At 38.6% G+C, this 22,910-nt stretch overlaps 2 protein-coding genes across 4 annotated transcripts; one reads left to right on the forward strand and one right to left on the reverse strand.

The window, feature by feature from the left end:
- Positions 1 to 8,268: 8,268 nt before the first annotated feature.
- ptges3a (prostaglandin E synthase 3a (cytosolic)) lies at positions 8,269 to 12,923 on the reverse strand. Of its 2 annotated transcripts, none has more exons than XM_060893909.1 (8): positions 12,707 to 12,923; positions 10,720 to 10,833; positions 10,545 to 10,614; positions 10,366 to 10,464; positions 10,182 to 10,271; positions 10,039 to 10,095; positions 9,402 to 9,429; positions 8,269 to 9,277 (listed from the first exon to the last, which is right to left on the reverse strand). In XM_060893909.1, coding segments are annotated over exons 1-8 (480 nt in total). In that variant the 5' UTR covers positions 12,709 to 12,923; the 3' UTR covers positions 8,269 to 9,257. The 2 variants fall into 2 exon arrangements, with proteins under 2 accessions (XP_060749892.1, XP_060749893.1); XM_060893910.1 differs by lacking the exon at positions 12,707 to 12,923 and adding an exon at positions 11,228 to 11,245.
- Positions 12,924 to 15,973: 3,050 nt separating this feature from the next.
- dtx3 (deltex E3 ubiquitin ligase 3) lies at positions 15,974 to 21,600 on the forward strand. Of its 2 annotated transcripts, XM_060894328.1 has the most exons (5): positions 15,974 to 16,412; positions 16,592 to 16,638; positions 18,031 to 18,827; positions 18,948 to 19,165; positions 19,944 to 21,600. In XM_060894328.1, the coding sequence occupies exons 1-5, from the start codon at positions 16,330 to 16,332 to the stop codon at positions 20,017 to 20,019; spliced, it is 1,221 nt and encodes a 406-aa protein (XP_060750311.1). In that variant the 5' UTR covers positions 15,974 to 16,329; the 3' UTR covers positions 20,020 to 21,600. The 2 variants fall into 2 exon arrangements, with proteins under 2 accessions (XP_060750311.1, XP_060750312.1); XM_060894329.1 differs by lacking the exons at positions 15,974 to 16,412; positions 16,592 to 16,638 and adding an exon at positions 17,052 to 17,114.
- The last annotated feature ends 1,310 nt before the right edge of the window (positions 21,601 to 22,910 follow it).

A 22,910-nucleotide genomic window follows, 5' to 3' on the forward strand; every position in this document is an offset into this window, starting at 1 on the left:
TTGACATGCGCTTTTGCCAATAACTGCTTGCTATTGGCCTAACTGACTAAATACTGCCTTTACTGACGCTTATCTGTGTAAACCATGTTTTCTTTGAGATCTGATTGCATGAGCATAGCTAAAGTGGTGGCCAATATCACCCTAGACGGAGGGATGCATATAAAACATATAAAAAATACTTGCTCACTGTGATTAATAATAATAACAAAAATCCATTATCACCTCTAGGAAATTTGAATATCATTTTTATATCTACCCAATGGCAAGGACTGTCAAATCCACGTTTAGAATGTAATAGTATATAGTAGCTTTCTAGACACAAGGCTGAGCCCTGCTTTTCTACAAGAGTAAAGTGTAGTGAGTAAAGTGACACTTCTACAAGAGTAAAGTGTAGTGAGTAAAGTGACACTTCTACAAGAGTAAAGCGTAGTGAGTAAAGTGACACTTCTACAAGAGTAAAGTGTAGTGAGTAAAGTGACACTTCTACAAGAGTAAAGTGTAGTGAGTAAAGTGACACTTCTACAAGAGTAAAGTGTAGTGAGTAAAGTGACACTTCTACAAGAGTAAAGCGTAGTGAGTAAAGTGACACTTCTACAAGAGTAAAGTGTAGTGAGTAAAGTGACACTTCTACAAGAGTAAAGTGTAGTGAGTAAAGTGACACTTCTACAAGAGTAAAGTGTAGTGAGTAAAGTGACACTTCTACAAGAGTAAAGTGTAGTGAGTAAAGTGACACTTCTACAAGAGTAAAGTGTAGTGAGTAAAGTGACACTTCTACAAGAGTAAAGTGTAGTGAGTAAAGTGACACTTCTACAAGAGTAAAGTGTAGTGAGTAAAGTGACACTTCTACAAGAGTAAAGTGTAGTGAGTAAAGTGACACTTCTACAAGAGTAAAGTGTAGTGAGTAAAGTGACACTTCTACAAGAGTAAAGTGTAGTGAGTAAAGTGACACTTCTACAAGAGTAAAGCGTAGTGAGTAAAGTGACACTTCTACAAGAGTAAAGTGTAGTGAGTAAAGTGACACTTCTACAAGAGTAAAGTGTAGTGAGTAAAGTGACACTTCTACAAGAGTAAAGTGTAGTGAGTAAAGTGACACTTCTACAAGAGTAAAGCGTAGTGAGTAAAGTGACACTTCTACAAGAGTAAAGTGTAGTGAGTAAAGTGACACTTCTACAAGAGTAAAGCGTAGTGAGTAAAGTGACACTTCTACAAGAGTAAAGTGTAGTGAGTAAAGTGACACTTCTACAAGAGTAAAGTGTAGTGAGTAAAGTGACACTTCTACAAGAGTAAAGCGTAGTGAGTAAAGTGACACTTCTACAAGAGTAAAGTGTAGTGAGTAAAGTGACACTTCTACAAGAGTAAAGTGTAGTGAGTAAAGTGACACTTCTACAAGAGTAAAGTGTAGTGAGTAAAGTGACACTTCTACAAGAGTAAAGTGTAGTGAGTAAAGTGACACTTCTACAAGAGTAAAGTGTAGTGAGTAAAGTGACACTTCTACAAGAGTAAAGTGTAGTGAGTAAAGTGACACTTCTACAAGAGTAAAGTGTAGTGAGTAAAGTGACACTTCTACAAGAGTAAAGTGTAGTGAGTAAAGTGACACTTCTACAAGAGTAAAGTGTAGTGAGTAAAGTGACACTTCTACAAGAGTAAAGTGTAGTGAGTAAAGTGACACTTCTACAAGAGTAAAGCGTAGTGAGTAAAGTGACACTTCTACAAGAGTAAAGTGTAGTGAGTAAAGTGACACTTCTACAAGAGTAAAGCGTAGTGAGTAAAGTGACACTTCTACAAGAGTAAAGTGTAGTGAGTAAAGTGACACTTCTACAAGAGTAAAGTGTAGTGAGTAAAGTGACACTTCTACAAGAGTAAAGCGTAGTGAGTAAAGTGACACTTCTACAAGAGTAAAGTGTAGTGAGTAAAGTGACACTTCTACAAGAGTAAAGTGTAGTGAGTAAAGTGACACTTCTACAAGAGTAAAGTGTAGTGAGTAAAGTGACACTTCTACAAGAGTAAAGTGTAGTGAGTAAAGTGACACTTCTACAAGAGTAAAGTGTAGTGAGTAAAGTGACACTTCTACAAGAGTAAAGTGTAGTGAGTAAAGTGACACTTCTACAAGAGTAAAGTGTAGTGAGTAAAGTGACACTTCTACAAGAGTAAAGTGTAGTGAGTAAAGTGACACTTCTACAAGAGTAAAGTGTAGTGAGTAAAGTGACACTTCTACAAGAGAAAAAAGTGTAGTGAGTAAAGTGACACTTCTACAAGAGTAAAGTGTAGTGAGTAAAGTGACACTTCTACAAGAGTAAAGTATAGTGAGTAAAGTGACACTTCTACAAGAGTAAAGTGTAGTGAGTAAAGTGACACTTCTACAAGAGTAAAGTGTAGTGAGTAAAGTGACACTTCTACAAGAGTAAAGTATAGTGAGTAAAGTGACACTTCTACAAGAGTAAAGTGTAGTGAGTAAAGTGACACTTCTACAAGAGTAAAGTGTAGTGACTGTAATGTTCTTGTTAAAGTGCAGTATAGTTCCACTTTAGTTACTAAATTATATGCCAATAATAAGCTGAAGTGATGGGTTTAATGGTTTAAACGTGTTAAAGTACCTTTCACATGCTTCTGCCTTCATCACAGAAAGGCTCTTTTCAGTGGATGGCTCATACAGGAAATGACTACCTCACCTCTGTCTGCTGGGTGAGAAAACAACAATTGGACTCCCTCTGGTGGTTGTTCTGTCTGTTCAGTCCTAGAAAAAGCCTCTTCTTCTTCTTCTTCTTCTTCTTGTTCTTTTTGTTCTTCTTCTTGTTCTTCTTCATCTTGTTCAAATCAAATCAAATCAAATCAAATTCTATTTGTCACATACACATACATACAGAGTACGACATGCAGTGAAATGCTTTTTGCATCTGTCTGTTATTCAAACATAAGGAATGCAATTTGGGATAAAAAGTATAACCAAAAGGAGGTATATAAATAAAAAAGGTATAAACTATATAAAAAGAAACTACATAAAATATAAAAATATAAGTGAAAAATAAGTGAAAAATAATGTATATACATATACATAAATATATAAATGTGTATGGTTTTTAATTATTGTCCTTAAAGTGTCCATGTGTGGTATGGGGTGTATAAAGTGGTACTGTGCTGTGCAAGTCCAGAGTTAAAGTGACAGTCCAGAGTTAAAGTGACAGTCCAGAGTTAAAGTGTCAGTGCAAAAAAGGTGTGCAGAAAAACAGTGAAGGGGAGAGGTTCAGTACTAGATCCAGATCTAAATCCAGATCCTGGGTGTTTCCTGGTTTAAACTCCGAATGGCCTGCGGGAAGAAGCTTCTCCTCGTTCTCTTTGTGTTTGCTTTCAAGGAGCCGAAGCGTTTCCCTGAACGCAACAAAGAAAAGAGTCCATTGTTGGGATGGCTGAGATCCTTTACAATCTTCCTGGCCCTGGTCCGGCACCACGTGCTATAGATGTCCTGCAGGTCAGGGAGCTCGGTGTGGATGGTACGTTCAGCTGACCGCACCACCCTCTGGAGGGCAGGTGTACAAAGTGTTTAGCACCTGAGAGGGTAGTTTGAAGTACCTTAAGCGTCTCAGATGGTACAGATGTTGCCGGGCCTTCTTCACCAGGGTGTTGATGTGACAGGACCAAGACAGATCCTATGTGATGTGAACACCCAGGTATCGGAAACTGTCCACTCCCTCCACTGGAATCCCGTAATGTTTAGCGGTTGGTATGACCGCTCCTGCTTTGTGCTGAAGTCCACTATCAACTTCTTAGTCTTGCTGACGTTCAGGAGAAGATTGTTCTCCTGGCACCATCTCTCCAGGTTTTTAGTCTCCTGTAGGTAGGCCATCTTGTCGTTGTTGGAGATCAGGCCCACCACAACAATGTCGTCAGCAAACGATGGTGGTGGAGTTGGAAGTGGCCACACAGTCATATGTGTACAGTGGGTACAGCAGGGGGCTCAGAACACAACCCTGGGGAGCTCCAGTGATGAGGAGCTCCCCAGCTCCTTGTTCTCTTCTTGTTCTTGTTCCTCTTCTTGTATAAAAGGTTTACTGGTTTGCACAGACATATCACAATTAATCGCTTGTGAACGTTTGGATCTCCTCAGTTTCTCCTGTATTATTTAATAAATAAAACACTTCAAAATGTGAAGGAAACCCAAGGAGCTCTAGTTTGTCTTGATGGATTCAAAGATAAGAAATACTTATTTTTCTCTATTCTCATCCTCAGCTGCCTTGGCTCATTGTGTTCGAGTATGCTGTAAAAGTGACTGCTTCTGTTCTTCTGCACTGTAAAGTCACTCTTTATGTCTTCTTATTTTGTGGGAAGTGGGAAATTCTGTGGTGGTTGTTCTTGAGAAGAGCTAAAGTGGAAAATCGAGTGTTCAGTTTACGATTATATCTAAATGGCAGTCTCTTATCAAATAAGACAATGTCTTGAACATGGCATGACTTTCTGTAATCATTCACTCACACTGGTTGATACAATGCAACCAAAGTACTCAAAATATCTGCATTGGAAGTTGTATTCGGATTTAAAACTACATTTTTTTTTTTTTATCAACAAAAAAATCAGTAACACTAAGAAAAGGTCAAAACTGGCTTTGACAGTTCCTCAACATTTACATTTACAGCATTCGGCAGACGCCCTTATCCAGAGCGACATACATAAGTGCTTAAATCTCTAGCATTGAATGCATTAATGCTGGCTCACTAAGTTACATACTTAAGATACCATGAGTTTAAAACATTTGTTCAACGTTACAATGAAAAAAGTGTCAGTTTTTTTGTTTTGTTTTTTGTTTTAAATGCAAAAGATAAGGAAAGAAGTGCTAGTTGAAGTGTTTCCTGAATAAGTAGGTCTTCAACCGCCGCTTGAAAATAGCCAGAGACTCAGCTGTCCGGACCTCTAGGGGAAGTTCATTCCACCACCTTGGTGCCAGAACAGAGAAGAGTCTTGTAGTATGCTTGCCTCTTACCCTGAGAGATGGTGGAACCAGTCGAGCAGCGCTGGTAGATCGGAGGGTGCGGGGTGCAGTGCGAGGAATGATGAGGGCTTTGAGGTAAGAGGGAGCTGGTCCATTTTTGGCTTTGTAGGCCAGCATCAGTGTTTTGAATCTGATGCATGCAGCTACCGGAAGCCAGTGGAGGGATCGCAGCAGCGGGGTGGTATGCGAGAACTTTGGCAGGTTGAAAACAAGCCGTGCAGCTGCATTTTGGATCATTTGCAGAGGACGGATTGCGTTCATAGGTAGACCTGCCAGCAGTGCATTGCAGTAATCCAGTCTAGAAATGACAAGAGACTGAACAAGTACCTGAGCAGCCTGTGTGACCACAGCTACATTGACCTGTGTGACCTCAACCACAGCTACATTAAGCTAATAACTGGTCTGTAAAAAAGTAGTGATCGTTGTGACTTTTTTTTTTTCACTCTGCTCCTAAAATATTTATTTTTATTTATATATGTGTGTGATATTTTATAACAAATTTATTTGATATTTTGCAAAGTAAAAACAGACTAGCCTGACCAGGCAGTTACTAAAGGTGTCCTTGCAGTTTGCGTGTCAAGTTTTTTTTCCTGTGAGATTTATATCTATCTGTTTGCTTGCACCTTAAAGATTCTACCAAGCTATCTATATACTAGTAAAGTATTCCTCTTATCCTGTCAGCATATTTATTTGTAATGTTCTTCCAACTGTTTATAATGAATCCTGTATTTATACTGGTTACATACTTTATTTAGTTCATAACTAGCACAAAACTAAAAATGTAAACATTAGATACTAAACAATTATGTTGAAGGTAAATCTATGAAATTATTATGTATTTAAATATATATTTTGCTAAATTCACATGATGCTATTATGTATAAAACCATCAAATATGCTAAAATGTACCTTGCAATTATATTCCACTCATCATAATTATCAAGGCCATCTGGATGCTCATGTGCAGGCAGACTGGAATCTACAGTCACAGTTACGTAGAAAGTCGTACGATGCATTACTTTGCAGTCAATGCTGCCGTCTTACAGTGCAATCATTCCTTTGCTCTTTCTCCCATGTGCATTTGCGTTTACATGAAAACAATGGGGCTATCTGGTTTGTCCTCCAAAGCTGCAGAAAACTCCTCACAGTATGTGTCAAATCGATGAGTGGGCTTCTATATTATATAACATACATTTCAATGCTACCTGAATAACTCAAAAACAAACTAGGTTTAACTATGTTAACCTGGATAAAATATGTACAATTTCAGGGCTAAAAATCAATAACAAACACTGTTCATGAAATGAAGATTGTACTAACAGCTATTGAAATTTATTTCACTGTTAAATAGATCCCTGGCTACAAAGAAGGGTTTGAGGACCCCTGCTTTAGATCATGTAAATGTAGTCTGTTGGTTTTTCTGGACTAATTAGATCCCTCACTTCTCCTGTTCACAAGGGGTGAACAGGAGAAAAGTTAAACAATTTCGACCCATGTCTGGTTTCATGAGGTTTAGCTGCACTTATATTGCAATAGTTTGTTGGTGCAGAAATTTACTTGTGTCAACATTGAAACATGTTTCATCTAGCCATGTTGAAATGTAACCAGATTAAATTTAAGACCTGTCAGCAATTCATTTGCTCTTTGAAAGCCAGAAAGACATTGCATACTGGAGTTTTATTTGGCAAGGCATTTCATTTAAGGCTTATGGTGGTTAACATACACAGCCTTTCTATTAACAGTACTGGGAATCGTTAAAAGTATCTTTAGCGTCACCTAATTGGAATCCTCTATAATCACATGCTAGGCATGTGTGCACCATGATTCAAAGTCACTTTTGGATTTATAAACAATGTTCACACTCGGCTGCTTAATTAAATGTTTGAATTGGATTTGTGTCACCACTTTGATGGATATTAGCTTTAAGATAAGTATAAGAAGAGCCACCATATTTATCTTTCCCACTTACAAACGACAGTCTACACAAACTTAAGGGTTTTTTCCTCCTTCTTAGCAGATATGGTCCTTATTCCTGTAAAACTACAGTGGATGATGCATGAGGGACAATAACTACTTTTCTTACTCGCCATTTTTCATTGACACCCAAGGTCATATTTAAATCTAAAAATCTATTAAATGACAAGCATGATGATGTTGACTGCAGCATTAGGGTTAAAGTTAAAGCTTTTGAACCTGAGCCAGGGGTACTGAGGTGGTGACAGAGCTGGACAGATTAAAGCACTTCGCTACGGTAAACAACCCGAGCTACTTGAAGGAAAAACTTCCACTGAATTTGGCATATAGTTACTATATAATAATAGATAACTCAGCTCAGTGTCCTCAACACTGAGTTCAGCAAGTGACATTAAATCAATATGGCTGTTCAATACGTACACTGTAACTTTGCGTTGAACCAATCAACACGTGGACATGTTAAATATGTTGTTATGAAAAAGTCAACATACATCACACTTCTTTAAAGACATCAGTTAGCTGGCTAGCACCTAAGAAAATATGAGCGTGTGTAGCTTGGACACACAGAACATTGTACAAATCCAACTTTAACTTCTGTGATAAGTGTAAACAATTCTGCATTATAACCCAAAAGCCAATCTGCTCCTGAGCCAATTATCCACTTTAATGGCGATGGGGCTATTTAACGCCGACGCCTGCAAGAGCTCCCAAAAACAACCACCAACGAAGTTTATCATATAAACAAAAAAGCTTCTTTTGTTAAGCTGGAAAAATGTGTCAGATGGTGCGCTTAGTCATACATTAACTTAACCTAGTATGAAAATAACTAATACTAAAAACTTGCCACTTGAATTTGCCATAATGGGGATTAATAATGTTCGCTCGTCATCTCCTAAACACACAAGCTAGCATTATCCCAACACTACTGTATGGATGGATGTTGCTGTCTCACTATACTGAATGTAAACTGTGCTACAGGAAACATGAGATTCTTGCCTTTTCATATTAATGCATCATATCTCCGAGTGCAAGTAGTCCATTCCTTCTGCCTTAACTATCAGGGCAGTCAAACTGCATCATGGGTAATGTAGGAAACTGTTAATGCCAACAGTTCAAAGAAAACATTTGGGGGATAAAATCTGAATTAGAAGATCATAAAGATAAATATGCAAGTCATTTAGGGTAGATCTTTCCTTTAATTGACAGCTGCCAGATAGTGAGATTAATCCTCACCTTTAAGCTGCACTGGATCAAAAAGGCAATAAAAGTGAACAAGAGACTGACTTACATGGGTTACTCAACACATGTGAAAATTGTTTAGACAGAGTTTATTAGAAATATGTAGACAAAACCCCACTGCGTTTAACAAACTTAAGTTCCTCGACATTTTTAGTCACACTTGCATTGATATTAGGAGTGCAATCACAATTTGGTCAGCTATTGGTAAGTTACCCTTTTGTTCTGTACAGCGGTGAAGCTTACATTATATATCACTTCACATAAATGGAAGATATCAGTGCTCAAATGCTTGCTACACGTTCAAGTGTGACGATAAAGGATTACTAACTTGAAATCATTTGGGAAAGCCATGTGTACAGACAGGACTATGAACTTTGAACATATTTGATTTACACGTCAATCTATTTCATGGAAAAAAAAATTAACAAAACATGTTTCCCAGTGAAGCAGAACGGGTAACTTCACCTTTAAATGTCGCTGTAGTTAAATCCAGTAAATGTTTTGGCTAGTATTTGTACACATTTCTGAAAAATGTTTGCTTCACTTCCACACACTCACAAACTGAGACTTGAATTAACATAATAGTTGAAAAAAAGCTGATTTTCTGTCAACCAGGAATTGTGTAATAGAGTCTAAAGTAAATTGGGGGAAAAGTTTTCTAGTCACTGGGAATTACAATGTGCATATGATATATAATGATTCCTCGCTGACACTGAGGGAAAGGCAAACAAACTCTGCACCATCCTCTCCCACAGCCACTGTTGAGTAAATGAACAATAACTAGAATTCACAAAACATCATGGAAAACTTTAATTGTCCATGCAGAATAAAAAGGTAAAGAACGCAGTGTTGATGACTTGACAGCCATTAACACAATGGTATGCTCTAGTGGACCACTCAGAGCCTGGAAAACAGCTTCAATTTAGGAATTTTGTTGTGTGATTGTTGATCTGTATATTTAATTAAATGTTTGCCCCCAAATCTACCTTGTTTTAATTTATTTTCTCCAAATAACAGTTAAGCAATGTTCCTTGTTTTCTGCCACAGCATTTCTTTTGCAGCTTCACTCAAGATCTGGCATCTCTGTAAATAATTTAGAGACATTATGGTTAATTATATCACCTTACACAGACCAGCGCACACACAATATCCACACAATGTGCACACATGGTTTTATGTCATTAGTAGAGTAGAAAAAAGTGCTTACTTTCATCGTCGCTATCTGCAGATTCTTCCTGCAATTTAAAACAAAGTCATATTTATCAAAGATGATGTTGAGGTTTCTCATTTATTTTGGGAGATGCTTGCAAGACTGAAAAACAGAAGTAGCACACCAAGTAATTACTGGAATTTTTTTATAGTGATTTTCAAAGACCATTAGTTTCTGTTTTATAATGTTATTAACCCTACTAACACTTTATTTGCTTTATTTTTACATTCCCATTGCTATTTATTCATTATGGTCAAATAAAGAAATCATACCATAAAGTAATTAAACTTTAATGAAGTAGGCACTGCCTTCATGGTCCTGATCACTTTTCTAAAGCAAGATTGCAAGACTGCTAAAATGAATGTAAAAATCTGATTTCCCAGCACTCCATGCGCTATATTGCAAATGCATCCTTTTATATAAAATGAGTGCTTACTTGTTCTATGAAAACAGCTTTATCTTCATTATCAAACAAATAAATAAATAAATAAATAAATAAATAAGGTCAGGAAGAACTTTGTGTATGGTTTTTAAGGCCTGCGCATCAAATTTTTGGACAGGATTTTTTCAGTTTAGTGCAGCTGTGTTAATATGACTACAAAGAGAAGCATTCTTGTTACAAAAAAATTCTTACATCATCTGCACCATCCATGTCAGGCAGATCATCTTCCCCTCCCATGTTGTTCATCATCTGTAAAAACAAACAGTAAAAACATTACGTGGCAATCATTTCAGTAAAACATTTCATAGCACTTTATCAATAGAAATGACACTTACCTCCGAGAATCGATCGTAGCTGGACAACTCTTCATCTGAATCGTCTTCCCAGTCTTTCCAGTTATTGAAGTCAACGCTGAGCCAATTAAACTTAACAAAAAATAAGAGAACGAAAAATAAGATTCTTGACCAACAAATCAATTTCATTTTATTTCACTCAAGCAATAAAGAAACAAAATCTCACCTTTGCTTTGTCTTTTGTTAACCTCGGCCACGACTTGCCGGATTCTGCTTTTCGTAGACAGCAGTACACCGACCTGTCTGTCCGTTTGTGTTTTGACTCCTAAAAAAAAAAAAAAAGAACTTGCTTATTATACTAGACAGCAGAGTCACTCATAGTTAGTCACGTTCTAATATACTTACATTTGGGTCAATGGCCTCAAATAGTTCTACTTCATTATGATATTTGATGCCATCAATTCCACCTACACAACTGAACAGAAAACATAAAATTAAACAATGTGAAAGGACACATGCATCTACAGAAACAAGCAGTCCATTTCATTTACATTCAACATGTTGGCATTTAATAACATACCTGAATGTAAGTGTTGATATGTCAAATTTCACATCAACATCTTTGCTATCTTCTACACAAAATTCAATAAATACAGAGTCCCGTCTGTCGTACCACTTAGCGGTTGATGGCTGCCTGTGGAATAAACAAATCTACAATTATACAAATGAAACGGAACGTACAAAAGAAAAAGAAAAAAAAAACACTTGCACAACTCTGCAAAACTCTGTATTGGGACTAAACTTCACATGCAGAATCTAAATCTAAAGCTATTAGTCAGTCTGATCAAACCCCACTGTAGTTTTTCATTATTTGGGCACTCGATGCAGTGTAAAAACAGGCCAGAAGAAGAGTCGTCTCGATCCATGGGGTTAAAGTGAACAAAAACGCTGTTCATTCACATTAAGGAAGTGATTCAATTCTGCTTTAGACCAACTACAGAAAATGTACTAAATGCCATTTGATTATATTAAACTTACATAAGGAGAAAATATGTATCGGGATGTGATACAGAACTGTTTTTACTTACATTATCTAATCATTAATTCAGTGCCAACTCTGTGCATGTAAAGGTAGGGTGATTGTTATTCCTAGGGTGCCACAGGCAAAGGGCTATTTACTCTTTCCATTGTTGTATTGCTCCCAGTGAACAAAAGCTGGTTAACTGGTACTTTAAGTGTTTTATAAGCCTCATCCATTCTTAGCTAAGTAAATTATTCATCATATTGAAACCAAACAACAAATCAACAAACAAACAAGAGCATAAATTCTGTTCCGATTCAGTATCAGCTGTACCATGGCCACATGCGAGACGACCTGTGCTGGGTCAGTCAACATCACCTTCACTTTAACGCATCAGTGTTTTGATACCGATTCAGCCAGTACTGAGCATCAGTTATCAGTAAGACTGCTGATTGTATTGTTGCTGGGTTCTGTAGAACGGTGCACTTACTTGAAGTAAACAAGGGCTGGTAATTAACTCATTATTTCAATTAGCTGGGAAACCGTTAAAACGTACAGGACATAGTGTACTCCTAAACCGGCCTGGGCCTGTGACCTAGAATAACCTGAAGACTTCATCCACCCCTGGTTTCATCCTGTTAACACCAGATATATAGCAGCTCTCTCTGACAGCTTGTACGCAGATGTCGCGTGACCCTGATGGTCAGAGGATAGCGGACGTTACCTTGGCAACTCTAGTGCAACATGTGCAGCTACAAAACTGAGGTCCTAATAACGGGAGAACACGAATCATCATTCACCTTCGCTGATAACGTCACGTCTGACGCCGCACGTCACCTCAAGGTCGCTTGTTTAAATAAACGGATCTCTCTCATTAAGCCGCTTTGAGACGAGCTAGCGTCATCTAGCGCGGATCCGACGGTGCAACATCACGCTTTTTACTACAAAACCGACAACAATAAAACAAATGCACGCAGCTGAACGAATAACCCCACGATTACCAGGAGTCTGGAGGAAACTTTAGAAACCATAGGAACAGGAAGCAGATTTCAGAGAGAGGATTTTTAAAGCGGGAAAAGCAAAAAAGCTAGTAATGCTAATCCAGTATGGTATAGTGGGCGTTAGCAGGCATCGTGAAATAATTATTTCCATTTTCCATAAGTATCAGAGACCAGCAATCCATAACGATGTACTATTATTAGTAAACTAAATACTAAATGCCACGCGGGTGTTAGTACGGTTAGCTTTCTCGCCAACGAGCTCGAGCGCTAAGTAGAGGCCAGCTCCAGTTAGCATAGTTAGCCTGCTGAATTACCTCATGTTAGCAGGCTAGCATTGCTGACAACAAACCGCCCTAACGGCCTTACAATACCGATTTAAATACATATTGTTGTTTTAACAAGTCGTGGTGTTTTATATAAATAAACGCTGGTGTCTATAAACGCCGTTTTAAACCGATCTCGCCGTAATTTCTCCGCTAGCTGGCTAACTAACTGCTAGCTACAGAGCTAATATGTTAGCACATCTCGGAATTAAATTTACTTACATGTCGGGATCAACTTTGAGCTTTCTGCAATATTTGGAAACAGTTTTTGTTTTGTTTTTTTTTAAGCGACGGCGTCGTTGACGGATGACGGATCTGCTTCGTGCTTAATAAACACTCGCGAAACACAAAAAGAACCAGCTAGCAACAAGCACAACAGCTCCTGCTGACTCCTCGCGTGTCTCCGCCGTACTCCGGGTGCGCGCGCACGATGACGCAGCTCGCACTTTCTGGCGTCTTCTACGGCGCGTTCAGGAAGTGTGTGTGCGCGCACACAATGACGCGGCGCGTGCATGCATCCTTTGGTACTAAGGATGTGCTAGTAGGTGTATATGCGTTACAAAAAAAGTCTTTTGTTTGCTCTGTCAGGGCACGGAAAGCTCATAAAAAAGCTGCTTTAACAGCTCAAGTGGTGAACTTCAAAAATTCATACATTTCCGACTACAAATGAAGCAATAATAGCAATAATCGAGGACAAGAGATGGCCACAAGCTAGTCAGCTAACATCATTATATTAGTCATAACTCTAAAGTTGATGGTTACCTTATTTCAAAAGGTCAGTGTTATAGGTTTAACCAAGTAATGAACCTGGATATTATTTACTCTAAAGCCAATATACCTCTATAAAGTAATTTTAAAGCAGAGCAAGAGCACTTAACATTCCTCATAGTGTGTGTGCAGACATTTTGATTTAACATCATAAACTGGACTTGAGAGGAGACTCTTGTGTCTTCAGAACAGAAGGCTTTGCATGTTCAAGTTTCTCGGTAACATAATCTCTCTGTCTCTGTCTCTTTCTGTGTGTGTGTGTGTGTGTGTGTGTGTGTGTGTGTGTGTGTCAAGGGCGTAAGTTTGATTTTGACATCGGTGGGGACATAATTTATTTGACGTTGGTGGGGACATAATTTATTTGACGTTGGTGGGGACATAATTTATTTGACGTTGGTGGGGACATAATTTATTTGGCGTTTAATTTGCATAATTTATTTGCATATTGCTTCATACAATGGAATATAGCTGCAGCCTCCTACCTCAACACATTAGCGAGAAAGACAAAGCCAATCAAACAGCGACGTGGGTTAGAGAGGCAGGACTCAAAAAAGACAAAGGTCAATCCTTTTAGACAGGTGAGTTACAGAGGCGGGATTCATTGCAGGGCCACAAGTTGCGCTATTTTTTTACAGAACACCGATGTAAAATATTTTTTATCGTATTTAATGATTCCTGGATAAATGTTAAATGAAATAAGTAAAAAAGCACAAGACACAGACGGACATCAGTGGTTATGTATATAGGCTTGGTCGAATTATTGCTAGGGACAATTGAGTGTTCCCTGGATATTGGTAGGGACATGTCCCTACCGTCCCTACCCAAATCGACACCCTTGGTGTGTGTGTTTCACTTAAACTGCAAAACAGAGCAAAATCAAGGCCAGTTAGGACACATCTGTTTATAGCTGCTTAAGTTAAGTGATAACAGAAATTTGTTTGTTTTTACAGAATTTCCACTACACAACTTTAAAAGGATTAAAAAAAGAGAAAAAAAAATACAGCACTGTTGGGAAATTGCTGTGGTCCAATAGGTTTTATTCTTTAAACAATTTACATCTTACAGTGAGTAATGTTAAAATATTGACACTTATCAAGACTAGAGTTAGTCAAGGTGTGTATCGTTATCATAGTATAATCATGTTGCTTAACATGCTAACGTGATAAATTTGTCCCACATCAGTTTAATACAGTTTGAATATACAGTATTTTCACTCTCTCTGTTTTTACACGCTGTTTCTGTTTATTGTCTTTTGTGTATTGTCTTGTATTTTTTGTTTGCACTGTCTTTTGTTCTGCACTGTCTGTCTGTCTTGTTATGTCTTGTCTTGCACTGTTTGCACCAGGTTGCACAGATGCACTTTATGTATCTAGGACTAACTTACTTAAGTCCTTATAGCTCTGATCCTGGAGAAACATTGTCTCATCTCACTGTGTACTGCAACAGCTATATATGGTTGAAATGACAATAAAAGCTTCTTGACTTGACTTAATCAGAAGGCATCCAGAGGAGTCAGTATTTTATATATAAAAAAAATAATAATTAATTCAAAAATCTGAGTGAATTAATTGTTTTTGGTTTAGTTGAGCCACAGAATGCAAGTAAAAAAAAAAACATTCACTATAAGTTAGATATGTTCAAAGCAGTTTTAAATAAATATATATACAATAAGGATATGATTATTAAAGGTATACATTTATCCCGAATGAGCAAGCCAGAGGTTATTACTGAATGGAACTGTACTGAGCACAACACACACACGCACATCAACTGTATGGACTGCACAGACCTACACCATATACCAGAGGTTGGAGTAAGTCACACATGTGCAAGTCACAAGTAAGTCTGAAGTCATGAATGTCAAGTCAAAGTCGAGTCTTTTTTTAATATTTGTCAAGCGAGTCTCAAGTCTCAAATTTGCGACTTAAGGCTGACTCTAGTCAAGTCATATGACTCGAGTCCCCCATCTCTGCCATATACATCCATCAAACTGATTACATGCTGTTTTGCACACTGTTTTTTTGCTCTTTGCACATGCTGTCTCACATTTCAGTTGATTGCTGTTTTGCACAATACTTTACATTACCTCATGTAACTGCTGCTATAATACTAATCTGTTCATTCCAGTATTTCTGCACATGCAATACTGATTGAACATACAGTATTTACACCAGTCGGTGCTGTTTTTGTTTAATGTCTTTTGTGTAATGTCCTGTATTTTTTGTTTGCAATTGTCTTTTGTCCTGCACTGTCTTTTGTCTTGCACTGTCTTTCTGTCTTTTTGTCTTGCACCAGGTCACACAGTTGCACTTTATGTATCTAGGACTAACTTACTAAGTCCTTATAGCTCTGTCTTAGTGCTATGTAACACCACGACCCTGGAGAAACATCTCATATCACTGTGTAATGCAACAGCTATATATGGTTAAAATGTCAATAAAAGCTTCTTGTCTTGACTTGAGAGGTGACATGGAAAGGAAAAACACCCTGAAACGAAGAGGAAGAAGCCTTGAGATGAACCAACCTCAAAAGGCAAATGTCTTGTATATAAAAATATATTTTAAAACGTTAGAGACTGAAGCAAACATCTTTATTATTAAGTTTGTAAATAATCGAACACTGCAATCAACCCAAGACCTAAAACTAATCCGATACACTTATTGAAAAGCTGCCATTCTAAAATGGCGCCGTGCAGCGTCCAGACTGGACTTTAATCCCCCTGCGATCCGAGTGACGAACTTCCTGCTTCCGTCATCACGGGTCCTGGAAACTAGATCAGGGAAACATGACACCCACTTCACGTGACCGGCTACTTATAGTAAAGGAATAATAATAATAATAATAAACCACGGTTATCCTGACAGACCGTGATAAACTCGGAAATGTTTTTTCGTTTCCTCGGTGTGGGAGAACGGGACGAAGGAACCGGAGAGAAAAATGAGGACCAAAACAGCGCTCGTGCGTTAACGTGAACTGTGGATGTTACTCGGTTTGAACCGAAATGCATCGGTTTATACGGTCAAGATCAGGTGTAATCCCTTTGTTATAAAGGTAAACCCAATGCAACGCTTGTCTTTATGCTTCCATCGGAGCTGAACCGCTTTAAGGGTGCTGTAGATTACCGACCATATAGCACTGAGCTCTTCCGGCAGCACAGGAGGTGAGATGATACACAATGCATTTCTTCTCCTTTTTTCTTCTAATGCATTTGTTTAAAAACAGCGATATGAACGATATAGACTTGCACCACCTCTCTCTTATTTTGCTTTGTTCCTTCATATCCCGTGTGATGTGACAATAAAAGTAATTTTGTTTATATTTACATCTTTTCTGTAACAGGGTTGTATCCAAACCTGCCGTTAAGGGAGAATTTATGGGATCACAAGGTAAAAGTGTTTCCCCTGTAACTCACTGACTGTAATCATAATAATGATAATAATAAATGTGAAGGTGTTGGAGGCGGGGAGAGAAGCGCAAGCTCTTTGTTTATCCGCTGTTTTGGAACAGCTGATTCGATTCTGCGCCGCGGCGACGGTGCCTGTTGATATTTAACGTCTGCTGATGCGATCAACTCCCCGTGTAACCTCCACATACACACATACAAACACACTCACACACTCACACAAACAAACACACACATACAAACACACTCACACACACTCACACAAACACACACACGCGCGCGCGCGCACACACACATACAAACACACACATACAAACACACGCGCACACACACACACACACACACACACACACCACAGATAACGAGTTATTCTTTCACGGAATATTCTAGACTTCTCAAGTCTAGAATATTCCGTGAAAGAATAACTCGTTATCTGTGGTGTGTTACTGGAGAACAAAGGTAACGTCGCGCGCTACTTTTAATATATATATATATATATATATATATATATATATATATATATATATATATATATATATATATATATATATATATATTAGCTACCAAGTTGGATGAGTTATGAGTATGTCTTAGGTCATATTAGTTCACATTTAGGCCCAGTTTTTGCTGATGTAATTCATGCATGTACTTCAGAGAAATGTACAATATCACCATGATCAGAATCATGTTTATTGGTCAAGTGTGTTGACACACACAAGGAATTTTGTTCCAGCTGTTGGTGACTCTCAAAAGTACAGACATAAATAGCTTGGGCTAGACAAGACAAGACAAAAACAGACAAAACACTCTATACACACTAGGAATACAGAATATGACAGATCAGTGTTGTACATAAAGTGTGATAGTGCACGGTAGTGCAAATAACAGTATTGTGCGTCAGGTAGGATAAAGAGTTTACTTTAGAACTTACTTTTGTTGATGGAATAAGCATCCTTGTTTCATGTTTTGTTCTGGGGCTTTAGTGCTGTCCAGCTCTTTTAATTATTTAACTTGAAAAGAGAGAGAACAGGAACTAACTTGTTGCACAAACCTCCTACAACATTAATTTCTTGAGTGCAGTATAGATTTTTTTGCTCCAACTACAGCTTGAAGTGTATAAAAGTAGTCTACCAACTTGCATGAATATGAATCTAGTTCACATTAGTTTAGAATTAGGCTGAATTATTGCTGATGCAATTTGTGCATGTAGTTCTGCGGAATGTCTGCTCAAAACAGGAAATAATTTCACATTTATAGAATTAGCTTGTCTGCCATGTTTATTTAGTAGTATTACATATAATGTGAAGAGATGTAAATTACCCATGCTGTATTTTTTTTGTGTGTGTCATCTCACATTTTTGATTTCTATGCCTAGTTTCATCTGATGAGATGAGTGTGCGCACAGGCCAGGGCAGCGATGAAGTACTGGTGTCTCAGGCTGTGTGGGATTACTTGGCAGCAGCTGGGAGGCCATGGCTGCTTGACTTTGAGGATAAACAAGGACTGAGCGCTGGAATCGTGCGCCGTGGAGAGCGCGGAGGCTGCTGTGCTGTAAGACTCTCACCAGTGGAGGGCAGGCCCAGGGTGATGGAAAGCCCAGTGTCACCTGCCACACGCAAAGCCTTTATAGACCTGTGCCGCTGTGCCCGCAAGGAGATGACCAAACAGGAAGCTGCTCCAAAGAGAAAGCGCTCTCTGTTACCCTGTCTTGGAGCGGTGGAAACGGACACTGAGGGCACTCTGCTTTCTCCTCCTCCTCCGCAGCCGCGTCGATCACAGAGGCAGCAGCAAAGGTGCAGAAAAAGCACTGAGATGGACTCCTGTTCCATTCTGCCTATGTTGCACGAAGCCTCAGCAAAGACAGACTGTGATTCAGGAGCAGGCAGGTCAAGCGAAGACGACAGTGCCACGTGCTCTATATGCATGGGAGAGATGCTGGAGAAGACTACTTTGGAGAAGTGCGGCCACTCGTTCTGCCGCTCTTGCCTGGAACAGGCATTCCAGGTGAAGAAGGCTTGTCCTGTGTGCAGGCTCGTTTATGGCCAGCTCATTGGGAATCAGCCAGCAAACGGTAGCATGATGGTGGAAAGAGATCCAGACCTGGAGTTGCCTGGGCATGAGGGCTATGGCTGCTTATACATTATCTATAGCTTCCCTCCAGGGTTCCAATCAGTAAGTATGTCGACTTGTTGCATGTGATTTGCTCTCTCATTTTGCCATTCAACTGAACTAAATAGCAATCATCACCACACGGTCGACCTTTAGTTTGTGTATATTGTTTTATTTTTCCAGCAAGAGCACCCGAACCCTGGGGTGCGATATCCAGGCACAGACCGTGTGGCTTACCTACCAGACAGCCCAGAGGGAAACCGTGTATTGCGACTGTTGCGACGGGCTTTTGAACAACGGCTCATTTTCACTATAGGAACCTCAATGACCACAGGCATGCATAATGTCATCACGTGGAACGATATCCACCACAAAACCTCTATATGGGGTGGACCACGATGGTATGCCGTCTCATACAAATGTATAGATTTGCTTTGGAAATCATTTTTCATGTCATGTCAGAGAGACATAGATGTATTATTCTCCTTTAAGCATAATGAGGTTCATCAGGTGTACATTACTTGATGAGAAGCAGGGGTAGGCTTAATGAATATTATTTATGACTAGTACTGACTTTACCGTCCCTGCTTAGGAGTGTAATAGGTATTAGTTCATTGTAAACATGTTGAGACTAAACCAGGATAAAAAATGAACACAGAGAATTATTATTATTATATATCAATAACTGTCTTAAAGCTGTAGAATTATAGTGTAGTTATATGTAATCTTAAGTGAGCCATGGCAGAGAAGTCAGGCAAGATTCAGTACCTTGATGACCACCTAAGAAAATAAGAAGTGTTCTTTGAGAGACAGTCAGAATTAAAGTTGTCCAATAAAAGGACATTGGTCTACTTTTGTTTTTGTTTTTTTTGTTTGGTCTTGCTTCACCTTGATTTGGCACCTTAAAAATACATCTTTGTGGTTTATATCGTTTGTTTCGATTGGCATTTTAAACATCATACTAAGTCAGAATGGCTTAACAACTTATGACGGCTTGTTTCAGAGGTGCCTATGATTTAGCCTTAACATTTATGAACCCTGACCTCTTGCCTGAAAGCCATAGCTTTATTGACACCGTAAATTAAATTTAGCTGGTGGAAAAGTCAATTAGCCAAAGTTAAAGTAGTGTAACCATCACGCTTTAATCAAGATTATGGATGTGTTTTTTTTCTTTTGTAGCTTTGGTTACCCAGATCCTACATACCTCGTGCGTGTGACCGAGGAGTTACGGGAAAAGGGAATAACGGCTGACTGATCGTTTGGAACTCAGCACTTCGGGACATCTAGTGATCTGGCAAGTGGACCAGAATGACCACAGACTATTCAGTGATTCACTGTGTTAATGTAAATCACAGCCATTGTACGGTACCGCGATGGTCAGATGGCTTTTCCAAACTCTGAGATTGTGATGATTTGTTTCTTTTTGCTTGAACTAAAAGTGATTGCTTTCTTGCAATAAGTGACACGTTATAATTGAGTGCAGTGCATTCCACCATTTTATTGGATTCAGAGACGGCACTTTGAAATTCAAAAGCTCTGTGGTTTGCTGAGATGACTTTTAAATGAAGCAGTGACTAACTTCTTTCTGCTGAGGTAGTAGGGAAGTAAACTGTTTTCATGTTCTAGGCAAATGGCTTTCTCCTGTTTTTCTTTCTGTTTTCTTCCATCCAGCAGGTTTTCTGTGACTTGCTCATGTTTTGCTATCGTCTGGACCAAACCCTAGCTACACCGATAACGGGCCGTTATTTTTGTTAGTTTTTCATAATCAGCACTACAAGGCACTTTGCAGTTATATATGTTTGTTAACTGTAATAATTTGGAAGTAATTTCTGGTGTGTTTCCAGATGCGCAGCATTTTGCGGATGTAGAGATAAGTTTAGTGGCTACAAGCTGATGTCAATCCTTATATAGATTTATTTTTGCTTTTTTTTAAAAAAATTTTCTCAGCTAGAACTAATCTAATGTTTGAAGATAATAATCAAAAAAAGAAAAAGAAACACTTTTAAAAAAAATTATTATTAATTCATGGTTAATGGTTGGAAAACTCCAGTGAAAAATTGCTGCTGTAATAAGATCAGCTTTGAAAACAACAACAAGCAAACAAACAAACAAAACTGTTTGGATGTTTTTTTTGCATGTCTGTTATTGACTTGAATGTGTAAACGTCTATATGATGTCATTAAAAAAAGACCTGTAGGCTCCCAAATCAAATGAAAGGCACAATCGGAATCAGAATCATATTTAAGCCTCAGATCCAGCAAGTGTCAAGTGCTGAATTTATTTCATGTCAGCAGGCTTTCTTCATTTTTACTAACACACACTTGGTGTGATTCTATAGCCATGTGATTTGTTGCAGCATCTTCTGATGATTGGAAAAAAAAAATTTCTGTAGTAAGATTTCACCAGTTACAAGCCAGGAACCTGAAGCACGTTCTGCTGATGAGTTGTGAACGTTATGCGATATGATTAATGACAACAAATCTGGCTCTAAAATGACTTAACTATATTATCGTGAAATAGAAAGAAGAAACACTGACGATATCTCAAGCTGTCTGAAATGTTTTTTTTTTTTTTGTTTTTAAATCTTCCTCCTCATTTTGTTTTAAGGGACCAACACAAAGATCCTTTTGGATGACACAGTAAAACCAATCATGCAAAATTCTATGCAGTTCATTTTAGTGGAGGAAGAAGTAAACCTCTTAAAGATAATCAATCGATTGTTATTCAGAGTTCATGATTTGCCTTTACGACTGTGTTGATTTGTACACGAAACACCTGTCTGCTACAATATGTGCTTTATGTTTTCATACTTGAATAAAGAGTTCTGTTCAGTTGCTATGCAGCCTGAGAGTTTTTATTATTCCCTTATGGAGTCTTTGCACAAACACTGTTTCATAAAATTCTGACAGGAAGTGAAGGCTCTCGCTGCATAATTGGTTGATTCGCAGGTCTGCTCTCTCTTGTGAAGTCACTAAGACCTCAAGCCAGACAGTTAGAAAGAATAGTGCATAAATTAGTGGTTATTTAAATAAATATGAATAATATTCAGGACAAGAAGCAATTCACATGCAGCCGTTTACACTGATGAAATGATAAATACTCATATGTCTCATACTCGTATGTTAAGTTTAGAAGTGATTACAAAATGCAGCTATTTACATTCATTCATTCATCTTCTACCGCTTACGGGTCACGGGAGCCTGTGCCTATCTCAGGCGTCATCGGGCATCAAGGCAGGATACACCCTGGACGGAGTGCCAACCCATCGCAGGGCACACACACACTCATTCACTCACGCAATCACACACTAGGGACAGAGATGCCAATCAACCTACCATGCATGTCTTTGGACCAGGGGAGGAAACCGGAGTACCCGGAGGAAACCCGAGGCACGGGGAGAACATGCAAACTCCACACACACATTCCGGAGGCGGGAATCGAACCCTGACCCTGGAGGTGTGAGGCGAACGTGCAATGCGATACAATCCTTCACGCTCTTTGAGATCACAAAACCTAGGACTTCAGAATATCTAAGTCTACTAAAGGCGGTAGAGCGTTTTCGTATTTAGCTCCCAAACTTTGGAATAGTCTTCCTGATACTATTCGGGGCTCAGACACACTTTCCCAGTTTAAATGTTGATTAAAGACATATATCTTTAGTCAGGTGCACTCATAATACATCCCATAATCTCGTGCTTCAGTACATCTGATCGATTGCACATTATCATCTTGCTAATATTATAAACAGCTGTTACGTTAATTTCTCTTCACTGCTTCTCTTTTTCTACAGATCCCAAGGCATCCAGAGATTGTACCAGCTCCAGTTGTGTTTCGTGTCATGATTTCGGACCTTTATTGAGATGGTCCTTCACTGAGAAGCAACTTTACAGAACATAAAAATAAAACAAAAAGTTAATATAAAGATTAGATATATTTAAACGTGTTTGTGTTTATCCCCAATGAGCAAGTCTGAGGCGACTGTGGTGAGGAAAAACTCCCTTGGATGGTAAAGGAAGAAACCTCGAGAGGAGCCAGACTCAAAAGGGAATCTCATCCTCATTTGGGTGACTCTGGAGGGTGTGATTATAAATATACAGCATACGGCTAAGTACGGTGACCCATACTCAGAATTTGTTCTCTGCGTTT

Source organism: Tachysurus vachellii, chromosome 19 (assembly GCF_030014155.1).
Source record: "Tachysurus vachellii isolate PV-2020 chromosome 19, HZAU_Pvac_v1, whole genome shotgun sequence".
Lineage (NCBI taxonomy): Eukaryota > Metazoa > Chordata > Actinopteri > Siluriformes > Bagridae > Tachysurus > Tachysurus vachellii.

Excerpts from the sequence above, each read along its gene's own strand:
- ptges3a (XM_060893909.1), bottom strand. Across the intron at positions 10,615-10,719 it reads ATATCAACACTTACATTCAG|TTGTGTAGGTGGAATTGATG; the intron begins GTATGTTATTAA and ends TTTTCTGTTCAG. Across the intron at positions 10,465-10,544 it reads TTGAGGCCATTGACCCAAAT|GAGTCAAAACACAAACGGAC; the intron begins GTAAGTATATTA and ends TTTTTTTTTTAG.
- dtx3 (XM_060894328.1), top strand. The coding sequence starts at position 16,330 with ATGCTTCCATCGGAGCTGAACCGCTTTAAGGGTGCTGTAGATTACCGA. Across the intron at positions 16,413-16,591 it reads CTCTTCCGGCAGCACAGGAG|GGTTGTATCCAAACCTGCCG; the intron begins GTGAGATGATAC and ends TTTCTGTAACAG. Across the intron at positions 16,639-18,030 it reads AGAATTTATGGGATCACAAG|TTTCATCTGATGAGATGAGT; the intron begins GTAAAAGTGTTT and ends TTCTATGCCTAG.